The sequence below is a fragment of the Pagrus major genome, chromosome 13 (genome assembly GCF_040436345.1).
Source record: "Pagrus major chromosome 13, Pma_NU_1.0".
NCBI lineage: Eukaryota > Metazoa > Chordata > Actinopteri > Spariformes > Sparidae > Pagrus > Pagrus major.
In genome coordinates this window covers 3,329,976-3,353,502 of record NC_133227.1, presented here as the reverse complement: position 1 = coordinate 3,353,502, position 23,527 = coordinate 3,329,976, and the positions used below count along the sequence as shown (strand labels likewise).

Here is a 23,527-nt window from a genome sequence, read left to right as displayed (position 1 = left end):
TTATTATCTAGAATCCAGCAAATGACTTTGATTCCTTGAAACTCTTTAAAGAAGTTGATGTGAATTAGAAAGAAAGCATCTATTTTGAAAACATATTAAATAAAATGAATCATCTTTGTATCATGTTAACCTACAATGGACATTAATGGCATACAATAACACCTGCTTCTGGACCTACATTTTCATTTTCAAATTAAATATCAATTTAATAAAGTTACCTATGGGCTTCCATACTGTTTGACTGCAACTCAGTAAACATGCAGGCAGCACAAGAGCTTCAGCGGTTTGACTGGGCAGTGGGCAAGCTGCATGATCTAAGAGACTCTGAATGTTGTATGATCGTTTGTGCCAGATGTGGCAGCGCTGCCGTCTCAGAAACAGCTGCCCTCGAGGGATTTTCATGAGCTACGCTGTTTAGAATTGAATATTGACAGAGGCAGCTCTGTGGGTGAAAACAAATTGTCAATGAGTGAGATCAGAGAAGACAGAGCAGACCAATTCAACACGAGCACAGTTCAACAGTTGGTCTGGTTTGAATGTGTGGCCGGGGAGGCGGTTGGTTTTTTGGTCTGAATTATTAACCCAGTCTGGCCCCGCAGACAGTGTAACTGTATATTGTAATGTTAACATATTTTTTAATTTTTCTTTGAGCTTAAATGCACTCTCTCGCTCTCTGTAACTGAACTTTGTCTTTTAAAAATGTATTTGAAACTGATATTCGTTTAAACCTGCAATATGTACAGATTAACTCAATTTATCAACAGAATGTAACAAAACAACAGTTTTTTCATTATAGCATCTATGCATTGTGTTGCAGGGATTCTACTGGAGTAAGCATGCTAACCAACTAGCTCCATACCTGTTCAAAGCTCCTATGCTAGTTATGTAAACACGAAGACGCCCCTGGTGCCCGAGCTCCCAGTCTGAACTGCTAGCTGCACTGCTAACTAAGATACCTAGCTAATGGTAGCTACAGTTAGCAGCAGTTAGCTGTTATTCTGGGGATATGCTGCCACCGCATTTGTTTTGAGTATAAATTTGACAGCATGTAAGTAACATGACATGGGGCTCAAATTAGACGCATCTTTTTCTTTTTTGGTAATCGTCAACAAGCCCAAAAAAGATGGTAACCACCTGTTAATGTATTTTATAAAATGCATGTTATTTATTTTAATTTAAAACCTTAAATTAAATTAACTGCTTACGTTTACACCAGCTGTTTGATAAATGGAATACAGTAAAAATGTGATTTTCCTCTGAAATGTAGTTGTTATGGCTATCAGTTTAGCAAGTAATCTACTTATATTCCAGGAGACATGGCACAGCAGCACTCGTGTCATCTCAGTACTACAAATATTTGGAACTTAAGCTTATTAACAGATGTTTGTCTTTCTTCATCAGCTAGCTTACTTAGTTGCCAACTTTCAGCCCCAGCTAGAGCCAAGTTCTATTTTGTGGATGCTTTGCAACATTAACCTAATGAAGCTGCCTTTCCCACAACCAGCAAGACTAGGTTAAATTTAGTAAAAGTATGGTCAATGTGGTCTTAACAATGTCATGGAAAAGGACTATATATTCATTCAGAAACTGAAATGGCTGATGGGGAAACTCCAACACTTGACCAACAAATGGTCTAACTACAGTTAGACCATTAGCAATGTGTTTTGGAAATTGTTCGATAACAGGAAGTGGTAAATCAAGGATGGCCTTGAGTTGATGTTCCTCATTAAGTCTGGTTATTTATTTATTTATTTTTTAAAATGTATTTAGAGTAGTTTCATTGTTTACAAAATGTAAAACTCAAGCACTAAACATGCATACCTGCCAAGGCATTAAAAAGTTTGTGTTGGATGGTAAGTGCTCATAAACCAAATAAAAGCTGAAACACAGGAAATTTTCTACCAAAGAAATGAATAGTAATAAACTCATCTATTTGAAGCCGTGCTTTCTCAATACGGAACATTACTTAATACATAGAACACATTTGATAGTTTTCTTTTATTTAGACAACCCAAATAAAAGGCACATAACATTGCGCATGTTTATGTAATAATTTGACAAACGTACATTTAAAAAAAATGTAGGAATGTTTGACCTTTCTGCTAATCAGAAAGCCTAGCCTCTCATATATACAAAATTACCATTGTTAATGTTCTAATACAAAAGATTTATAAAAAAGGTTATCTTATCTTTCACATCTATTGTAACTACCGTATCCTTGGAACTAAAATAGTTTTGTACAAAGATATACATTCAACTGCTTCCACAAGGGTCCTGGAATTTCCAATTATTTGTTTTCCTTAAAAATAAAGAGATGTTCGATTCCACGAGAATTGTTCAGTTTAACATATTTTTGTATCAAATTTGGCAAACAGGCTATCATAGTGTATCTACGTAAATGCATAATAACAAAAAAAGCTACACTAATATTTTGTTTAAAACAAAACTTGGGAAAAATGACAAACATGCATATTGCATTTTTCAGTATAAACTGTCTCAACTCGAAGAGTTGCAACACTGTTGAGATCACATGGCATTCATTAAAAATACTTAATGTTCAACAGCTACAGTGTTTGGGATCATGCAACATCAATTCTTGTCCCATTACTTTAATGGACACAAACTTGCATTTCATCAAACCTATTCAGAACTCAGCTACATAACTGTGCAGCCAGAGCTGAACTTGACAATGTTTTAAATGGACGGCTATGTTTAAAATCAATAGTTGTTGGACTTCTTGTCCCTGATGGAAGGCTGGACAAATCTTAGCACCTTAATGCCAAATGATTTTGGAAATCTAAAAAAAGAACATGAAGAAGTCAAGAATCAAGAAAAATGGTAGATATACTCAATTTAAGAAGGAACCAAATTCATGAGTTATGGGCTTTTAGGTGTTTCCTGAGTGAGGGGTCCTTAGTATCATCTAGGGGCTATGAGAGATAAATGATTTAAAAAAAACAAAACAAAAAAAAACAGTGTACAGAAGAGTCAGACAAAACTAATTAGTCACCATTATGATGACAGTAACAGCCTGAAAAAGCTTCACTACAAGGCCAGGCCTTTCCATGGTCAGCCACTAGATGGCCCTCAAGTGCAGGCTGGCTAACCAAAACACTTAAGACTCCAATTTGATCTTTGATAATACTGCTGCTCACCTGTATGTAGGATATGCTTTCAGTGCAAGACTCATTCCATTCTGACTTCATGGAAAAAAATAAACTACAAATAGGCAAATAAAAACAAACCTTTGCATTTCCATACAAATAGAAAACAAAGTACAAATATTTTCATTGTCAAGAGGACAGTGTCGAGATATCCCCTCGAATGACAAAAGCAAAAATTAAAATGCTGACATGAAAATACATTACTATGTCAACTGTACAAGTTAGTCACTGTACCTCAAGAGCATACCTACTATCTCAGAAGAAAAAAAAGCTATAGCACTGTGAAAAAATATTCTTCCATGCAAGTGGAAGCTGCTGTCCCTTTTACTAGACTCATTTCCTATAACATTAAATAGATAGTGATTAGCAGGCTATAGTTAAAAAAACAACATACAAAGCAACACCCAGAGGCTTCGGGAGAGAACTTGTAAAACATCAAAAACAGCAATTTATAGTTATTGCTTTAGTCCATGTCTCATCTCCCTTTTACAAAAGCACGGGTGTGTTTTCCTACGGGGTCCTCAAGGTGCTTGAGGGATCCTCACCTCTCATTTGTCATGGTACAAATCACAGTTTCATCATTCTAACTGACTACTCTAAGTCTCCTGATTTCAAGATAAATCCTACTCGACTTCTACTCAAGTGTTCTGCATCTCGTGCCAGCCTCTTTACATTAGTTGGGACGCAGCTGTGACTTGGGGGAGCTCCTACCGACCGCACAGCTCATGTAAATATTCACTTCAGGGTTTGGTGAAGTAAACGTTGTTCAGGGGGAGAAAGAGCTCGGCTCGAGGTGCAAAGCATGTGGACAGGAGTCTCTTGGTTTACTTCATTTTCCCTTTCTCTCTGGCCAGTTCAACGCTCTCTCTCCTTTTTACCAAGGTGGGGAAGAAGGCAAGACTTGGGAGAGAAAAGACATGCTATCCACTGGCCGCATGGCGATGTTGAGCGGCCCGGCCATATTCATGGGCATGGGGGTCGTTATTGCGACCGGGTGGGCTATATTCATGGACGCCGAGGCAGGGATGTTGACGGAGGCAATGTTGACAGGCCCGGTGATGGTGACTGGGTGCTGAAGGCTGACTGGAGATGTAATGTTGACGGTGTTGGTGCTAATGTTCATTTGGGCAGCTATGGTGACGGGGTTGTTGTTGTGGCTCCGGTTCATCGCCGAGGTGATGGGGGCAGAAATGGTCACAGGTGTAGCTGAGGCAGAGTTGCAGACATCATTTCCATCTGGAAAGAAAACACAGGAAAGAGTATTTAACTGTTGCCCTGCAGTCACTCAAAATATTTGTTCATTGATTAAAAGATAAAAAGGTAAAATAAAGGGCAACACCCTCATAACTACGGAAGCTTATTGCTGCCACACCAGAACAAGAAGAATGGATCAATAAGAAATTATGTTTTTTTTTACATTACTACAAGATATCTTCGCATTAACGCGAATACAAACTTATCATGTCATAACAAGAAACTTTTCTAAATCTTGTTCAAATGTTTATCATTTTACGGCATAATTTATTTATTATAAAATATAAATGTTTAAATAAATTATAAAAATGTTTCATATAATAACAAGGTATTTCCACTCAATATCATCACATTTAACTTGAAATAATTCATGTAATAACATCAAACAACAAAAACAAAAGAGAAAACTCACACTGAGAGATAGTGTTACAGAAGCCTGTAAAAAGAAGAACTGATTATGAGAATTGGACATCTTTTCCTGACTCAACTGCACACCCTCAGTATTGTGATGTTAGGGGTATTTGTTTGACAGGCAAACCTTTGTTACAGGAGTTGAAGTTGGTCTGTCCGTGAGTCTTCAAGTGGCTGGTGATGTAGGCCGCACTGAGCATCTTCCCACAGATGCTACAGGTCACCTTGCCTTCATGTCTGATCATGTGGGAACGGAGTCTGTCTTTGGTGGCGAAAGCAGAGGTACAGGCCTGCAGACGGGGTTAAGGGTCAGTGGAGTACAACGACAACAACAACACTAATAATCAAAATAATAATGGAGCCGACAGTAATGACTCTTACCGTTACTTGACATTTAAACGGTCTTTCTGATGAATGCACATGCTTCACATGGCAGCTCAAGTGGTCTGGCCTAGAGTTGATAAAGAAAACAATAACACATTTAATATTTAGACTTAGAGAAAAGCCTCATGAACAACCTTTATTTACATGTAAGAGCAGAAATGTGTGCTCGGATGTGCTCTGTTTGCTTTGATAATGAGGGGATGAGCACACACACACACACACAAAAAAAAGATCCCTAAAATTTCAGTCAGTAGCGGTCAATTCTCCATGATCAATCAAGCATGAATTAGTTTGACCTAGTTTCAAAAACGCACCACACCAAGATGGCAATTTTCTACATGTTCCACTTGTTTACTGACAGTTAAGCATTTCACTACACTAGTACAGTTTATTTCCTGCAGCCTTGGCATTACTTACAGAAATATGAAGAGAATGTTACTGAGAATTTCCAGGAATTTAGTTGGTAGTTTCCAAGAAAATACTAGACCGAGTTTGCACAAGATCTCTCTCAGAGGATATCATTATTGTATATCTAACGGTTAAGAATTTTAATAAAATATTAAAAGCATGTTGACAGTGATGGAAAACATGTGAGCAATCAGTCACAACCCTGGTTCTGAATGATTGGAAATATAAATGCACATTACTTCTTGCTCTCTAACTGAAGTTTGATAACCAACATTTACTTAATTCTTTCACATGAAACCTTGTATGTATTAAAATGACAAATCCCTGGCAATAACAGGTGATACTTAAACAACTAAACAAACTTTTATCCACACAATGTTACCTTTTATAATTAAAATACTCATGGTGTCCTAAAGTAAGCGCTTATACAAAAAAAAAAATCTGTGTATAACTGAAAGTTAAAAATAACAAAAAACATGATGACAACACATCTCTCAGCGTTCTTCTGTATAATTTGCTGTTCACTGCATATCAGCGGTTGAAGAAAAAAAAACAAAAAAAAAACTGTTCTTTGCTTCTTGACCTTTACACTGAAACTCCAGCTTTCACAAATTCTTCTTGGCACTGATCCTCGTCGGTCAGCTTGTTAGTTCTACTGAAGTTGTGAGCTGAATCATGTTAGAAGTGCCATAATGGAGTGAGTAAGGGTTACAGCGCTGGCAGCTGCTCCCAAACCGGAAAGAAGTTTCATGCTGCTGGATTTTTTTTAAACTAGAGGAGTCAAGTGGAGTCTTCTCAGTAGTGCCATGAACCGGAATCAGGTTTTTTTTTTTTTCTTTCCTTCTTTTATTTTTTGTCCCACTGACGAGGAGCTCAGACTCCAGACAGTGCCTGCCTACATATCTGGCTGAGTGGCAGTGACTCAGTGCCCTGTTATTCAGTCCCCATTCTCACTTTCCAGTATGCTGATGAATCCCTACCCCACGTCACTGTGCTGGAGGCATGCCTGAAACTGCCCTACAAAGCACAGTGCTAATGTTACAGCTTGGCTGACTAGGGAACACTGCTGATGTTTTTGTTGAAGTTGTGTTTCAGCACAGAACTCATCTGATGTTATTAATATTCACTGCATGCCGACTAACATACACCAGATATGCTGGCTTAATAGATAGCAAAAGATAGCAAAGTGTTGATAAATCTAAATATGAAGCCACCTTCAGAGACCTTCTTAGACAAAATATTTATTCACTACATAGTAAATGTGTTGACCTGAACATTACTACATGGTTCACTGAATTCCCAGGGGAAAGGGAGTCTGTGACATGCTGGCGGGAACCGCAAAGTGACAAGTGACGCCTCCCCCTCCCTTGATACTCTACCACTGGTGCTCTCCCATGTGCGACTGTTTAAACATGTGGTTAAAATGGCGTGGGGGGTCAGTACAAGTACAAATCCAAACTGCTACACAACTATAAATATGGAAACACAGCCACTGGGAGGCTACATGAACAGTAAATGGCTATACAATAACCCGTCTATATAAGATCATGGTGCGACCGAATAACTCAAACATACAAGTCATGCTACGAGCAACAGGGACACTGTTCAGTGAGCCGCTGATAAAGCAGAAAAAAATGTAGCATCTGGCGATTGCATTCTTTGTTACAATAAATCCTCCCTTTGTATTCACTGCCAAAAAAACATTCTAATTGCAAACAGTATAAATATAAAGTATAAGGTTACACTTCAGTTTAGTCAGCATGTTTTTCTTACTTGAAACAAAGCAAAAGCTAATTTTTGGACTGCCAAGTACAAAGTCAAAAAAGGTATGTTTGTTAGAATTTGTTTGTCATTATGTTATTTTTAAATTCCACGCAGACAAGCCAAGTCTTTCCTTTCTGACCCTTCAATGCAACCATCAGAGGGTGAAATTACTTTCCGTCTACACTAACATAAGAATAAATGAGATCTCAGAAGCATGCTTCCTGTTTACAATAGCCTTGTAACATGTTGATTGAAAGCTTATGGATAAACTAGAGGAGTTGTAAAAACAATCTGCTTTTGCATTTGTCCCCCATTTTCTCACCACTTAAGTATTTGCTATTGTCACTGTGCAGTGTTGCTGCTGATCCCATTACCAACCGAACACCTCCTTAGACACACTCAGAAATTCTGATTCATACAGAAGAGCTGCAAGCCTTTTGTTTTTGCTTTTCTTTTCACTGGGAGAGTTTAACTCAGAGATTCACCGGCCTAGACACTCGCACTAAAGACGCATCACAAACAAACCAGTGGCTAGTGCAGCGACAAGGTCATGATCCCCAGCTGGCCCCCCATTGGAAAACACTTCCAGTTATGTTTGTGGGAGTCTTGGGCTGCACTGGACCTGTCTCAAGAAGCTGATTTAGCTGGATAACAGCAGTGAATAATACCAGAAACAGATGCTTCAGTTCCTGCTCCACAATGGATTTGAGGGGGACTGCATTCTACTTAGTAAAGTCTATTAACTATTGTGTCTATTAACCGACTAAGCCTTGAACAAATAAAACCAAATATTTTCATAACTACTGACTGACATATCAGTGGAAGTTTAGGACATTTTAAGTCCACTTAAATTGCCTCTTGATGTACTAAGCATGTCATTCTTTTTTCACCTTAATGTAATTGGTCTAGGAGGGAACGTAACTTATTCTGCAACCTCAAGAGCTATATAAGGAATGTAGAAAGACATTTGAAACGGGTAATATAATCTCCCCATGAAATCTGTTGCTAGCACTTAGCAGCCATTCATTGCTGAGGGTTTGCCAGTCTGACTTACTTTGACAAGTCTGTCTGGCAGCATGAAGAAAATATGTCTACACATTTAAAAGTCACTCTAGCATTTTCTCCACATTTTACTGATAGCTCAAATATTGTAAAAAGTAAATTTTCTGGATAAAATCAGTATTAGAGAACTTTGAATAACTACGTTGTGGAACAATAAACATATCATTGTTGTAAGACACTTTTAAAAGATTTAAGAGAAAAACAGGCTTGTTCACAAAACAAGTGTGTGCTTGTCAGTTGCATTACCCGCAGAAATACTGAAAGCGGTCATTGTTCCCATATTAGAAACACTACACACAACACATACATATTTCGTATTAGTCACAACATTGCAGGACGTCTAGATCAAAAAGGCTACATTTTGAAAAGCCTAAAATGGGATCCTTACCTGGAAAAGCCTTTTCCACACACAGAACAAACATAGGGCTTGTGGACTCCTCCATCATGAGAGCGAACATGGTAGGTCATCCGGTCCTTCCTTTTAAAGCGTTGCTGGCAGATAGGGCACTCAAAAGGCTTCTCGTCTGAATGGGACAACTTGTGGCGATTCAGGTGGTAGACATCACGGAAGGCCTTGCCGCACATCTCACAGCCGTGGTTCTTCTTGACAGGTTTGGCGGGTTTCTTGGGCATGTTTTGCTGTGGCTGGTTGCCCATTGCAGATGATGTCATGATACTGGAGGAAACCGAAGTGGTTGCTGTGGAGAGGATCCCTGCTACCGTGGAGATGTAGGAAGGCTGGCCGTTGTTCTCTCGCGGCATGGTGGAGATCATTGGCACCATGGTGGGGGCTGTCTGGGCGGTCTTCTTTGGCCGTGACACCATCTTGATGCCGGTGTGGCTGGACTCATGGCGCCGCAGGTGGTAGCTGTCGCGGAAGGCCTTGTTGCAGTAACCACAGACGAAAGGTGTCTTGCCTTTGTGTTCCTTCTTTATGACAGGCACTGGCGGACGTTGACCTCCTCCGCTGGCCACATTGTCTTTGAGGAGATCGGCGGCACTGGAAGGGGGCTTCTGGTCTATCTGGATGGGCAGGATAGGCTTTTGGTCAATAGGTTCAGCTCCTGCATTAAGAAGTGGCAGAAGGCTGTTCTGGGCCACATGGTGCTGGTGGTGGAGGGCTTCATTGGCCTGCTAAAGAAACAAACACACAAATATAGAGTTTTAATATGATGTTGAACCTAGATTACTTCCACACATGTTTTTAATTAATTTATTCTACCTGCAATCTTATTAAAAAACAGATTCTGATAATGGAAAAATGCCAAATATCCAAATATAACTTATCCGATAACTGGTCAAGCCCAACTCAAAACAATAATAATTCCCTACTGTGTCGTTTCAACTTCCCAATGCCTGCATCAGAATTACAAATCCATGAAAACAACAAGGATAAGGGAGATCTTACAGAATACAAAATGGGCACTGGAGCATGCAGCGTGCCACTAATGCAAAAGAATCCAAATATACTGAATGAAAAACGATCCCATCATGACGGTGCTGATTCATCATGTGACTGCAAAGCAAGCATACCAAATTAGAGGCACGGCAGAGACCAGTGCACTGAAGAGCAACCCATTAGCTCAGCTACAGAGCTCAGTGAGAAGACATGGCTCTTGTAGCTGCCTTCAAATTTAACACTTCCTACGCAGTCACCTAAAAGTAAAAACAGCAAAAGAAAAATTATGGCTTTTATTGCGGAGCAGCTATTGATAAAGATTGGTGTTTGTCAGCTTAGATTAGTTAAGTTTTAAGGTTAGAAATTAGGCTTAACCTACATTTGGACACAGGTCAGATCAGTTTTTAACGAGTTGCTTACCCCCATTATGAAATTCCTTAGATTCCCGTTAACCTCAGGACTAACCTGCCTACATCCATTGAAATTTATCAGGGAATGCAGACACAGAACTGGCAAGGATGAGTGTTTTTGGTAAATCATTAGTTTCTATTAATTCAAACTTCCCTGCAGACCTGCAGAAGCCTGTAAGGTAAAAAATACTTTAATTCAATACATCTGTTTAAGTCTGGGGGTAACTGTAGTCATCTTTTTTTCCAACATCCGACATAAAAAGTGCATCTCGTTAACACTGCTGTTTCGGTAAACGGACACAGTCAAGACAACTATGTTGTCAGCCACCAGCAAGAAAGGGCAAGGTGAAATGCTTGACCCTTCCCTTTGAGGTTCAATCATCCATCGAAGAAGGCCAGCCAAGAAAGGAGTTGCAAAATAGGAGGCAGTGGAGAGAAAAGAAAAATGAACCACACAATGTCCTCCTTATGTCATCTAGCCTATTGTGAGAGACACAAATCTGAGCAGTGATGCCTCAGCGGGGGATCTTTGTATGCTCATCTTCATTGATTTGGCTCATCTATTCATGAGACAGGGACATTGTTTATCCACACACTACTCAACTAAACTAGCCGTCATTCCCTCATATGCAATGGGACCTGGGAACTCGTGGAGAATGCCACCAAAGCCCACCCATCCATTTGTCTAAGCACCTGCTCACACTTGCCACCTTCCAGGATTAGTCATCATCATGCCAGTCCGCTGGCACACCAGGGGTGGGGGGGCAGAGGGGGGTACCAGCCGGGAACCCTCTTTGTGAAGCTTGTGAGCAGCAGACACAGCCGCTGCAGACGGCCTGCCTCTACACAGAGGTGCAGGGCCTGTAAGCTGCTGTGCCTTCATGCAGCTCTGACCATTTTGACACAAATGCGCTCTGACAACTGGGGCTGCTCCCTCATAAATAACATCAAAATGGAGGGAGTGTCCTGATGGCTCCACGGGCCACTGTAGACTTGAATTGAGCTCATGGTCTGAGTCAGATTATGCACTGTCTCTGAAATCTTTTGTGTCACACTTTACAGCTGCTTGCAAAAAAAAATCCCTGTTTTTACTAAACAAAACAATAATTGATAACATAAAAACGAAGGGTAGGCGGGGAAATAATGCTGAGGCATACTTTATACTTATAAATATATTATTTGTTTTTTCAGGGATATGTTTTCTCTCCCCTATTTTATGAGTTTGTTCTAGGTTGTTTACAAGTTCTGAAATCTGGCTGCTACTCAGGGCCTTTGCTGAGTTGACACGAGTCCTTACAAAACATCACTTCTGTAATGTTTGTAATCCTTGTGGATTTTTTTCACAGCCTGTAAAGCTAAACAAATACTGCAGCAATTCAGTGCAATGTTTGATGCTGCTGTCGGTTGCAAGGAGAGGTATTTCAGTTCTGCTAGGAGTGAGCGAAATGTTTGTGGAGGTTTTGATATATTAATTCTTTAGCCTGGGGTTGGACTGCATCATGCAAGAGGATGATATAAGCCATTTCTACCCACGTCATCTGTCTCCCCATAACACTGAAATCAATGAGCCAAAACCTTTAAAAGTGATGGCATTTATTACAACATCCCATAGCAAACAGTCCTGTCAGGAACAAAGAGTAGATGCCAAACAGCTGATAGATGTAACGCAGTTTAAAATCTATGAAACGTGTATCACGTGAGAGCACAAAGAGCTCTCTTGATTCAAGAAAACGGCAAACATTTCTTAAAAGTGGCCACAACCGGGACTTTAGAAGGAGGTACTATGCGCGAAAAAACATTCAGATGGAAGGTAACTGATCAAGAATGAACAAGCATTTAAAATAGAAACCCGATATCTGACATACAGTACATCTATAGTGAAGCATGCTTTATGACACAGACTGATCTATGATTTTTGGCATCACGGCAAAGTTCACCCTCTGCCAACATAACCATTGCAGTTACTAACACAAATAGTGATGAAAACACCTGGCGAGTAATCGTTGTAACAGTGATGTAAAATACTGTTTAGACCCCTAAAGTTGTCTATAATTTGAATCTGTGCTATGCAGTAATGTTCACCAACATTCCATAGTTATCAGCTTTTGTTTGCCCAAGAGGTGATTATTACTACAATTCAGAAAGATAATACACATTTTTCACAGCAGATATTTTGGCTTGTTTATAGCAGGAAAAGTACACGTGTAATTATTACATTAGAAATCACTGCATTCCTTTTAGATGAGCTAGTTTTGGGGCCATGGTATTGTGCATGCTGGCTCACCGGGACACATTTGAGCCATTATTGCAAAATTTGTTTCAGCTAGGCTCTTCCTGCTATGACAAGCCACAATGTCTACCTCAAAAAAGGTCTTCGGTAAAAACTTGGAACATGAATGAGCAGTACAATATATGAAACTGATGAAACATGTCCTACTGGCACTATCAAGCCTATTTTCATATATTCTAACTTTGCAAATGGATTGGGCAAGTGAGAAAATGTTGCAACAACCTCTGGCACAGGAACTTAAACCTAAAGTTCTGACTATTGCTCAAGCACGATCCATTAATATATTTATATAAACAGAATCAAATTACTTTCAAATAGAGGTTGTTTGTCAGGATGCAGCCATTTCAAGCAAAACAAGCAATGATAAAACCCTATGGTAAAGCTAACTGCTTAGCACCAAATGGCAGACAGGAACAGTTAATGGCTAGTTGGTGAGCATCTAGCAGTCTAGTTATATTCAGGTGATAGTAAAGAACAAAACAGAGCTAAAACATTGGACTTTGTCAATAATTGATAATGTTGCTTCATGTCCGCCTGAAGTGCAAGTGTTTGCTATCACGCAAGTCATTACTTGGCTGTCATTAAAGCTTGACTTAATGTGTTTCTGTCGCCTGTGGAAAAAAAAAAATCTATTAATTCAATTTCAAATGTAATTTAAACTGCACTGAATGTGAATATCTAATATGAAATTTGTCCAGTTGTTTACTGGATTAAGTAACAGACTTATACCAACAAGTCAACAAAATGGCCTCCAAATGCCAGGTGCACCCCTAACAGCTTTCTTTGAATTATGTTTATGGTGCATGTCTCCTTGTAAAGGCAAGATTATTAGTTTAACATGAGTCAATCTTTCAAACCGTTAACATTTTCAGTATAACGTGTCCACCTGTTGAACATCATTCTCTTTTAGACATTTGGGAACTTGTCGGCCAAATGCATTAAAATCGGCCAGACCCCTCCGGAATGAATGAATTAGCAGCACTTAAAAAACAAAAAAAAAACATTTTTCTGTTATTATAATACAATTTATACAGCGTTTGAGAGGCTATTGCAGTCTCCTGGGGAAGTCAGAATGGAGTTTAAGGCACATAAGGAGTGCAATATGACTTTCTCACTTTGGGGCACTCTTCAGGGTTTTCCTGTTTCTTTCTTTATCCCTACAGAATTATTGGTCTATCACTGCGCATCTAGATTCAAACTGGTTTAACAACATGATTCACCAGGGCTCTGGCAGATATTGGATTTTTAATATATTGCAGATTTATCAAAAATAGGAGGCGATACAGCTGCCATTATGGTAATATTCAAGCTCATTTACACAACAATATAGATAATCTAAAAAGCCTGACAAAGAATTTAAACAAGAATATGTAAATCATCATCTTTAAATCTACACCTCTAAATAAAGTACCCATCTATAAAATGGCTACAGAGTGGAGAACTTTAAAACTAAAAATGCTGCACAGCACGGTGGTAGTTAAACGAAATATTGCCTTCCTTACGTCAAGCGGCCGAATGCTAACTGCACACAGATTTACATGAGATTGACACAGTAACAGTGCGAGGTACATAATACATGCAGGGCGTCTGGCTAGATGCCAGATACTCCACAACAAGCCACACTGTCCAGCTGCCTTTTTCATACAAAAAAAAAACTGTGCTTAAAGATGCGAGTAAGCGGTCAGTCTCTGACAGCTGAACAAAATGTTACAAATATCACAAAAAAAGGTGATGCACCCTCACACTTGTGATAACTTAACTTTATTATAAACAGAGTAAAACATCCCACGGTGCATTATTCATACAATTTGCAACTCTTGCTTGCTTAAAACTCAGCAGACCTAGTGTTAACGTTGGATGAGTAATGTTAATTTTGGCCTGCGCAGCAAGACCTTTATACACAGAGAGAAAAAAGACGTTCTCAAACATATTTTTGTTCGTGCTTCCCTGTGGCACTTCTACAAACACAACATCCTCTTGACTGTTTCTTCCATGAATCCAGCTCCAGTAGCCCGGGAATGATGACACACAAGTACTATGACTTTAATCTATAAGTCGCTCTGCTATATCACACCCGTAATCCCTCTCAGCAGCTGTTTGACACATTTTTATTAACCTATTTAGTTAATTAGTTTATTATTGCAGCAGATGGTAAGTGGTACAAAGTAAACATGTTTCTCTGTATACTATACAGAGTAGTAAATACACATATTGGCCGGCATTGGCAAGGGACGGCCAGTGTGAACTCATGATCTATACCTGACCCTGCTCTCAATTACAGTCACCCATCTGAAGTTGCAGTAAAATGAACTTAGCAGGCTGCAACTCTCCGTCGTGAACATGCGAGGAGGTAGATCTGACCACTTTCTAAAAATGAATCAAATTCCAAAAAGCATTTTTTTTGTGCATGGGAAGTTTTACTTAACTGCTGCAGTTCATTCAGGAAGTTTTCCCCCCATGAGGAGTTTTCCAGACTCACTAGGTCATACTTAGGCATAACTTCATAGATAATACATGGGGGGGGGGAGAAAATCTTCTTAAGACTTGGAAATACACCCGAGATCACAAGACTTGGGTTAAAGGTTCATATATTGATCAAAAACGGAAAGAAACCAGCATTAAAAATCAAACAATAGAATCCGCGGCAAAACATTTAATCATCTCCAATACTCCCTCTCCACACTAGGCTTGATTTTTTGAGCCGAAGTAAGGCCATGGGAATCAAACATTTCATTCATTTCACTGAACAATGGACTTCCATCTTAGTACACGGTGAAAACCACTAAACCGTGGCAGATATCACTCCACAGCGGCACTCACTTTCTGGCTCAAAATGGACTTATAAATTGCGTAATGTCGTTGCTAATTTCAAATGTGCTCCCTCGGTTGCTAGTGTTAGCTGATGTTGTGTGCATAGTTTGAATTCCTTTCCACCGCGGTCTCCCAGAATAAATAGCGAGTTAATAAACAAGAGAGCTTTACGGGGCTTGTTACCGGGTCGTGTAACGTTTAGTTTTGCAAGCTCAGTGCGGCAGCCTCGCCCAAATTAAGCTAAATTACCCAGCGAGTTTGGTAAAGGGAGCCTCAACATCGTTAGCTAACTTGGCTAGTTACTGCCGAGCCGGCTGAGGCAAGCGGAAAGTTCACCGCGGACTTGAGAATCGCCGTTAGTAAATCTCAGCAGCTGATAACCTAAGTGTACACTTATTCAATCGTACTAAGACGGATTACTTAAAAATCTAAATTATCTGTGGCATTATCCTCGCCACAAAGAAAACCTCCTCGGCGTTACATCTCATTATGCTACGGCGTCCGATCAAAGCCCTCAATCACAGGGAAGAAAAAAAACAGGTCTGTCTCGATTGTAACGGTGCAGTGGCGTCTCCAGCCTTACTTCAAATGATCCCGCATGTTTTGCTAGCTTCGACTTGGCTAAACAAACTTTAAAAAAACACGAACGCTGTCGAGTTATTCAACATCCATTGTCTAAGTTTTCTTTATCATAGAAAAACAAGCCATATTTTTCATCCGCTCGTTGGGGAGAATTGATTTTTTGTTCTAGCGTCATTCCCAAGCCTCACAGCTGGAAGCCTGGATTCATATACCATTGTTTTGCTTGGTTACTTGATACTGGCATTACTCGTTGAAAAACTGCTTTTACCGCTAAAATATACTGTGCTTACATTTTCGAGGTTGTTTTACGAGCGATCCCAGTTTCCCTCCCAATGAGTCAACTTACTTGAAAAAGAAACGTACTCCAGCTCGGCTCCATTTCCACACTTACTAATTCTGTAGGAAACCAAGTAGAAGCCTACAACAAAGCAACCAAACATGGCAGCTGAAACAACTTCCGGTAACCTCGCGGGCTGAACCACTTTACATACTATTCGGGGGGGCGTGTTAAATTTAGTATGTTAAAAATGATTTAGTGTAATCGTTTATGTGGCTTATGTAACATAGAAAAATAAAAGAAGACTGCCAACATGAAATTTAGTCTAAAACATATTTGCAAGAGGTTATTTGAATAGATCCTCTCCCATCAGAGAGCTAATTTGGACGTCTACAACACCCCTCTGGATGGTTTTTCGCTGATTCTGCGAGGGGCATTTGTTAGTCGACTACTGTCGCATGTGGCTGGGATTTGATTGTATTTCAGAAACCTTCCATTGGGGTTTTTTTTTATAAGAAAATTAAAATGGGGAAACAGTGTGATCAGTATTACAAATACGGGGAGTTTCGTTTCTTCCCATATTAGAGGTGTTTCAGTTTAAACGAAGCAGGAAATAGTCCGCGTGCGTAGCAGTTTATTTTCATTCATGGGATGGGGATGAATGAAAACGACTGAGCTCATAAATTGCACGTATTGCCTCTAGTGGACCAAAATAGCATACATTCAGTCTGATCCCTGACGGGGAAAATACCCCTTAAAACATACAATTTATAAAACACTTGTTCGTTATGCATTACATAATTTGGTAATAGTGCATTTACTCCAGGAAATCAGCCTATTTCTGGTCAGGGGGGTAAAAATTATATTAATATTATGATTATTATCACATTTTTGACTAACATTTTAAGGCTGATAATTTGTTAAAATGAAAGTTGGGTGTGTAGGGAAAAACAAACAAATTCCACATAGTTTAAAGCACTTAGAAAATGGGAAATGAGACTTTCTGTCTCACCAAATTCAACCATATCTTGTCAGCGATCGTTCTACCGATGAGTTGTAATATGTTCATTCATGATTGTTTATTCATGATTCATGAACTGTCTCAGAGCTAAATGCACATTTGTCCTTCACTGTGTACCTAATGGTTAACTGAAATGTAGTTGACTCAACCTGCAAGAAGAGTGACTCACTCTGAATCATAGCTGTCTTTAATTATTTTTGATGTACTGGTGTTTTTGCAACTGTCTCAAAGATGTTTCACTCATCTTTCTGTAGCTGTTTCCGATTCATTAATTTCAAATATTTCTTTTGGAGCAGGATAACAGGTCTTGCTAGATGCAGGCCGGCAATATTAGGATGCCTGTGTGAGGTCAAATGACACCCTCAACCTTGCGGACAGCCAATAGAACGGTACAGAGCATCTGGAGTTACAGTAGGTAATGCCAGATGACCTTCATAACTGACAAGGACGGTCCTAGAGGCTCAGATAACACATACGATTGTATGTCATTCTAACATTTTCATTTAAATCCAGATAATGTAAGATATCGACCCATGTCTTTTTCTTTTTCCATATTTTCTGTAAAATACCCAAATAAATAAAAACAAACCTGGGCTAATAATTTGGTTATGGATACAACAATCAGTTTCAAGGCAGCAAAAAGCATGCAGTTTAAAGCTACTGTCACCAAAGCAAGATAGCCCAAATTGCAAGCCAGACAATGTTGAATTTATCATGAGTTAAGGAGCACTGTATAGGTAAATGAAAAGATTATCTGTATTCCAGTGACAAATCTCAAATAAAAAATACTCTACTAAACTGCATGCAGCCAAAGGACGAAAAAAACCCCACCATAGACTACTAACTTTGAATGAAATTCAAATCTGAACACAAAAAACATTATTTTGGTCACTCCAGCCCATACATGTAATATCCCTTATGTGTACAACCACTGAAAGAGCTTCTGTTAAATATTAACATTTCTTTATGAGATTTTTCAAAGAGGAATTTCCTGCTATTTTGCTCAGTATTTGATATTTTTCAGTCGAGGGTGGGAAAAAGGTACGCTTATGAATAAGAGTTATGGTAAATTCTTTGCTCCACAACAGCAAAAGGTTTTTTACAAAGTGAAAAATTGCTGGTCATTCTGAAAACTTTCATCGAAAGTGATGTGAAAATTGATTCACAGTGCTGTAGGGATTCTTCACATTGCATTTTCAATGTATCCACCAAGACCAAAGTATGAAAATCTTCCTGGGAACTTGTAGTTCAGCTCTAAAATTGAAGTGGACAAATATCCATGCTTGAAACAGTATTGTGCACACTCTTTCCAGTAGGTTCTTTGAACCCTGCTCGCCCGCGAATGGCTGTTCAGTAAAGGTGCCCCCATTGTACTTTCCAATCTTTGTCCCACTGTACATTGAAAGCCTTTATTCACATACAGTGCAATGAACGTTTCAGTTAGAGTTGGGGAATATGTGTGGTCAGCCCATTCTCCCCTCATCCAGCTCAAAAGACACGATAACATCCAGCAACGGGCTCCACTTGAAAATACAGTTATGCAGATTGCTTCCTCTGATATTTTTCCAGCTTTGGATAAGGAAGACTCTCCAAAGGTAAGCTCCTACCGGACAGGATAACAGAATGAACACCACAGAAGTTGATTACATTTTAGCTTGTTTTAATTTCTTATATGGTACATTTTATGATTAATCTCACAATGAATTAGGAGTAGAGTTTATATAATACTTTGAGAGTTAATTTGTGAAAGAGAATTTTCTGTTACTGGCAATAGTCTCATTGAGTAGGTAAACTTTTGAGTGAATGAGAAAATGCAAGTCATTTACAGCTTAATGCAGTGTATATGTGACTCAAGAAGTTTGTCCTTTTGAAAAAACAAAAGTACTTAAAGGAACAGCTCACCAAAACATGAAAATTCAGTCATTATCTACTCACTCCCATGTGGATGAAAAAGTAGTTTCGTAGTCCACAAAATGTTTCTGGGGCTTCACAGCAAAACAACGTTGCAGTATTCTGGTAATCAACTGCCGTAGATGGGGACTTGTTTTAAATTTTTTTAAAGCAACCCCTTTTCAAGATGGAATCTTTGCTGTAGCTTCTAAGCTTAAAGCATTAGCGCTCTGCCCATCTGAATTGGGTGCATGGGCTTGACTGCTCATAGAGGGTGTAAATATTGTCTTTTTGAAAGCCCCAAGATCCTGAATAGGTCATGCACCTATAAGCTATTTAGCTTTTTTTTCAAGTTAGTTTCTAAACAAGTCCCCAGCTAATTCAGTTGTTTAGGAGAATGCTGCAATACTGTTTTGCTGTGAGGCTCCAGAAATGTTTTGTGGACTACGGGACACAGGGGTGAGTAGATAATGACAATATTAATTTTTGGGGAACTCTTCCTTTAAGGTCATACCAGATTGTTACATTCTATCATGAAGCAGTGACACACTGAGAAAGCTATTTTATGATATTTACTGTATATTCATGAGGGATTTTTCTTGGTCAATATTTGAATCTGGATAATATTTTAAAGTTGTAGGCTTCATGTGCAAATACTTTTGGTTTCATGCACCTGCTTCCTTGGTGAGAGTCATATTTTTCATCCGTAGGAGTGCAGCATGTATGAACAACCACTTCAGTTTAAGATGTGTTTTACTGTTGTGTTCCCACAGAAATGGGAGACTGGTCCATTCTTGGCCGCTTCCTAACCGAGGTTCAAAACCATTCCACAGTCATCGGCAAGATATGGCTGACGATGCTGCTCATCTTCCGCATCTTGCTCGTGGCCCTGGTGGGGGATGCCGTCTACAGCGACGAGCAGTCCAAGTTTACCTGCAACACCCTACAGCCTGGATGCAATAATGTCTGCTATGACACTTTTGCTCCTGTCTCACACTTGCGCTTTTGGGTCTTTCAGATCGTCCTTGTCTCCACGCCTTCTATCTTCTACATTGTCTACGTCTTGCAGAAAATCACCAAGAATGAAAAGGTAGAGGTCAAGAAGGTTGAAGTGGTACCCAGGTCCTCGCCTTCATTTGAAAGGGACAAACACATAGGAGGAGAAGAGACAACGATGGAAGCTGGCGGTTCTTATAACCCAACCTATAATAATGAGGAGTGGTGTGTTCGGGGAGAAGAGTGTGAGGAGAGGAGCCAGCTGGATGAGGAAACAAGAGAGGTAGGAAAGGACCCTACTGAGCTCTCCAGCCAAGTACTGCTTATCTACATCATACATGTCCTGCTGCGCTCCATCATGGAGATAATCTTCCTCATTGGGCAGTATTACCTTTTTGGATTTGAAGTTCCACACCTTTACCGCTGTGAAACTTACCCCTGTCCAAACAGAACCGACTGCTTCGTGTCTCGAGCGACAGAGAAGACCATCTTCCTCAACTTCATGTTCAGTGTCAGTCTAGGCTGCTTCATCCTGAACATTGTGGAGCTGCATTATCTAGGCTGGATATACATTTTCAGAGTCTTGTTCTCTGCATGCTGCATATGCTGTAAGTCAAATAGAGACCCCATGCGGCAGGTGGAATTATACTCGGACAACAACCCACTGTTGCTTGAGCTCAAGCACTCTTTACGCGGCAGGGTCGTCCTGCAGACCACCTCTCCCATGTCCCGGGACAAGATCCGCAGTGTGCCGAACCAGGGCTCGGCCATCTCCTTTGAGACGGACTCTACACTGGAGTGCACTTCGAAGAGGAATCCAGATGAGAAGGAACGCACAAAGACTAAACTGCACAACATGGCCAAAACAGGAAGAGGCAAAAAATCATGGCTGTAAATGATGTCAAAATTGGTGTCATATACAGGATATTCTATGAATGCACATGTACTTCTCAATTGATTGAAATTGAATTTTTTCAAGATGAAACTGTATAGATTCAGTGTATTTGATTCTGTTCTCAGAAAATCGAATTTTTGAATGATTTGGAGACATTTGCAGTTTACCATTCTTGGTTTATTAGGTGTACTGTAGAGGGAATCGCTGATATTACTGTAGTGCAACATTTTATGAAAATGTGTTTGTAAATATAGTCAAATCAATGTAGTCGCTGTGATTTATTCGTACCTCCACTTACTCCTATACTTACACTACCCTTGTTGAAGAAACGAGGGCCATAAAGGATCCTATGTAAAAAAAGAACTTCAGCAACTTCAGTGGCTAAGTTGCATTCTGGGTAATGTAGGAGCCAAGTGTTATTATGGACAGCATATAAACAAATGATCAAAATCAATACAGCAGAACCGGAGATATCACCTTTTTATTTAGTTATTTATTTGATGGTGCAATATGTAAGAATTAGTCACATGTCGAATTCATACTCATAGCAAACGGGGGGCCGCATATCACTAGAGTAATCGCTAACTGCTGCTAACTGTAGCTACCATTAGCTAGTTAGCTCATATAACCGTGCAGCTAGCGAACCGGACTGGGACCTCGGAGCACCAGGGAAGTGCTGGTGTTTAGCGCCAGCACCGGGGCTTTGGACCAGGATAGGCCCAGGGTTAGCTGGTTAGCATGCTAACATCAGTAGATATCTCTGCAACACAGATGTCATTATGTCAAAGCTGTTATTTCTTCACATTTTGTTAATTTCCTGAATGTTTTTTACTAAAATTTTTACATATTGCACCTTTAATCGTCTTCCTTTTCAAAACCTGGTGCCTACATTACCCACAATGCAACATAGCCACCGAGAGACATCACTGGAGACTAATTACCAGGGTAGGTCCTCTGGGGCCACACCTAATTGTTTGCCCTTTAAGTAGCAATGCATTAAGGTACAATATCTCTAACAAATACAGACAAAGTCAATGGAGTGTAACCTGTACAGTAGGCTACCTGTGCAAACGGTACATTTGCTGTCCTGCATGATATATGTCCCATAATATATCAAGTTTTCAAGAGCTCACATTTGAGAATTGAGAGTTTGAGTTTGATGTGAGAAGTCTCAAAGGCACAAACTAGGGCAACATGGTGTGTGTTGGGCCTATTACATTTAAAAAGATTTAAAACACATCTTACCATATCTCATCAAATCTCTAAATACAGAAAAATGATGATGATGTTTTTGTGTGTTGAGTTCAAAGGTGAGTCCTGATAAGCAGAATTGGGCAGCAGCAGCCTGGCAGTATTTACTTTAGCCTGTGCTGTACCTGCACATCCAGTGCTCCATTTACTAAAAGTACCAGGAGGGGTCACTGCTGTCCGGTTTACACTTGTGCTGCCTTCACGTGCTGTTGGAATTATCCTGTTTGCGAGTAGTTACGGCTTGACGACCCAAGTACGTTCCAATTTTATTTGTATTTTTTTCTTTTCGTCTTTTAGTTCAACAAATTACAACTAAATGCATTTTTGTTCAAATTAAAACGACCATTCAACATTGGTTGCATCATTAAGTACAACTAGAATCTCGAAAGTCGGAGCTTACGGGAAGCATTTGAAGGCACCACAAGTACATTTCTCGCACCTACTGTCAATTCCAAAAATGCTGCAAACTTCAAGCAGGACATCAAGGCGCTCATCTGCGGGCAGTCACAGGTAGGTCAGTGTCATATCTGCTAACTGGGTTTACTTCGTTATTTAATATGAATGACATGTTTCCAGTCTCTACTGAAAGTGTTCCCTAAGGCCACCGGTGCTAGAGAATGAGGGCAAAGCAGCTTAAAGGGAGAGCATTACGACCAAGCTGTGGACTAGTCGCAACGACAACCTAGCTGTAGCTTACCATGAGTACAGTAAAAGCATTAAAGCTAAAAACCACCAAGAATGTTTTCTCATTTCCTGTCAAAAGTCACCAGGTGAATATGTTTACAGAATTGCAAAGTGCTGTGAAGTGATTGTAATTGCTGTTTCACATCTCTGAGCTCAGGACATGTGATTAGATGTGGATTAAGTGCGAATCTACCGTTTGTTGGTTCACACACCGGCTATCATGTGTGTGCAGGGCATGAACCTCATGCACAAATGTTCACTATCACTTTAATGGTGATGCTGACATGACAGCAAGACAGATGAGGTCAAAGCACCTCCAAACAGTGTCTGTAAGTAGGGCAACTTCTAATGTATCATGGCACAGACATGTGCCAGTGTACTTGGGGAATAAATCCCAAATCTATACTGATGTTTGTAGGTCATTTCCTTTGTTGTGTCTGCGGCCTAATGCATCAGTGGGAGCTGTCAATTCCCCAAAACACAGCTGACACAGTAACTTTCCTCTGATGTGAATTATTTTGATTTTGTTTAAAAATTACTATTAAACTGCAAAAGAAGAGAGGCAGTGGTGGGA

The 23,527-nt window shown here is 39.8% G+C and overlaps 3 protein-coding genes across 4 annotated transcripts in view; 2 read left to right on the top strand and 1 right to left on the bottom strand.

Moving 5' to 3' along the window:
* Positions 1-1,983: 1,983 nt before the first annotated feature.
* On the bottom strand, positions 1,984-16,368 carry vezf1a (vascular endothelial zinc finger 1a). 2 transcript variants are annotated; one of them, XM_073479845.1, is made up of 6 exons: positions 16,286-16,368; positions 8,836-9,581; positions 5,211-5,280; positions 4,957-5,119; positions 4,831-4,854; positions 1,984-4,400 (listed from the first exon to the last, which is right to left on the bottom strand). In XM_073479845.1, exons 1-6 carry the CDS (start codon positions 16,316-16,318, stop codon positions 4,039-4,041), a joined length of 1,398 nt encoding a protein of 465 aa, XP_073335946.1. In that variant the 5' UTR covers positions 16,319-16,368; the 3' UTR covers positions 1,984-4,038. The 2 variants fall into 2 exon arrangements, with proteins under 2 accessions (XP_073335946.1, XP_073335947.1); XM_073479846.1 differs by lacking the exon at positions 4,831-4,854.
* Positions 16,369-19,774: 3,406 nt separating this feature from the next.
* On the top strand, positions 19,775-21,018 carry LOC141006953 (gap junction delta-2 protein-like). Its single transcript, XM_073479270.1, has 2 exons — positions 19,775-19,811; positions 19,901-21,018. Exon 2 carries the CDS (start codon positions 19,903-19,905, stop codon positions 21,016-21,018), a length of 1,116 nt encoding a protein of 371 aa, XP_073335371.1. The 5' UTR covers positions 19,775-19,811; positions 19,901-19,902.
* A 1,716-nt stretch (positions 21,019-22,734) lies between these two features.
* The window catches only part of LOC141006952 (unconventional myosin-XVIIIa-like), a 76,803-nt gene continuing 76,010 nt past the window's right edge, over positions 22,735-23,527 (top strand). The window contains exon 1 of the mRNA XM_073479268.1: positions 22,735-22,779. The gene's annotated coding sequence lies outside the window, so the exon portion shown is untranslated. The remainder of the gene's footprint in view (positions 22,780-23,527) is intronic.

Bases quoted from the DNA above. Each gene is read 5' to 3' on its own strand.
- LOC141006953 (XM_073479270.1), top strand. From the start codon at position 19,903: ATGGGAGACTGGTCCATTCTTGGCCGCTTCCTAACCGAGGTTCAAAAC.
- vezf1a (XM_073479845.1), bottom strand. From the start codon at position 16,318: ATGGAGCCGAGCTGGAGTACGTTTCTTTTTCAA. The intron at 9,582-16,285 runs GTAAGTTGACTC...TTGTTTCTTTAG, and splicing joins GGAGTACGTTTCTTTTTCAA to CAGGCCAATGAAGCCCTCCA. The intron at 4,401-4,830 runs GTGAGTTTTCTC...TTTTCTTTCCAG, and splicing joins CTGTAACACTATCTCTCAGT to ATGGAAATGATGTCTGCAAC.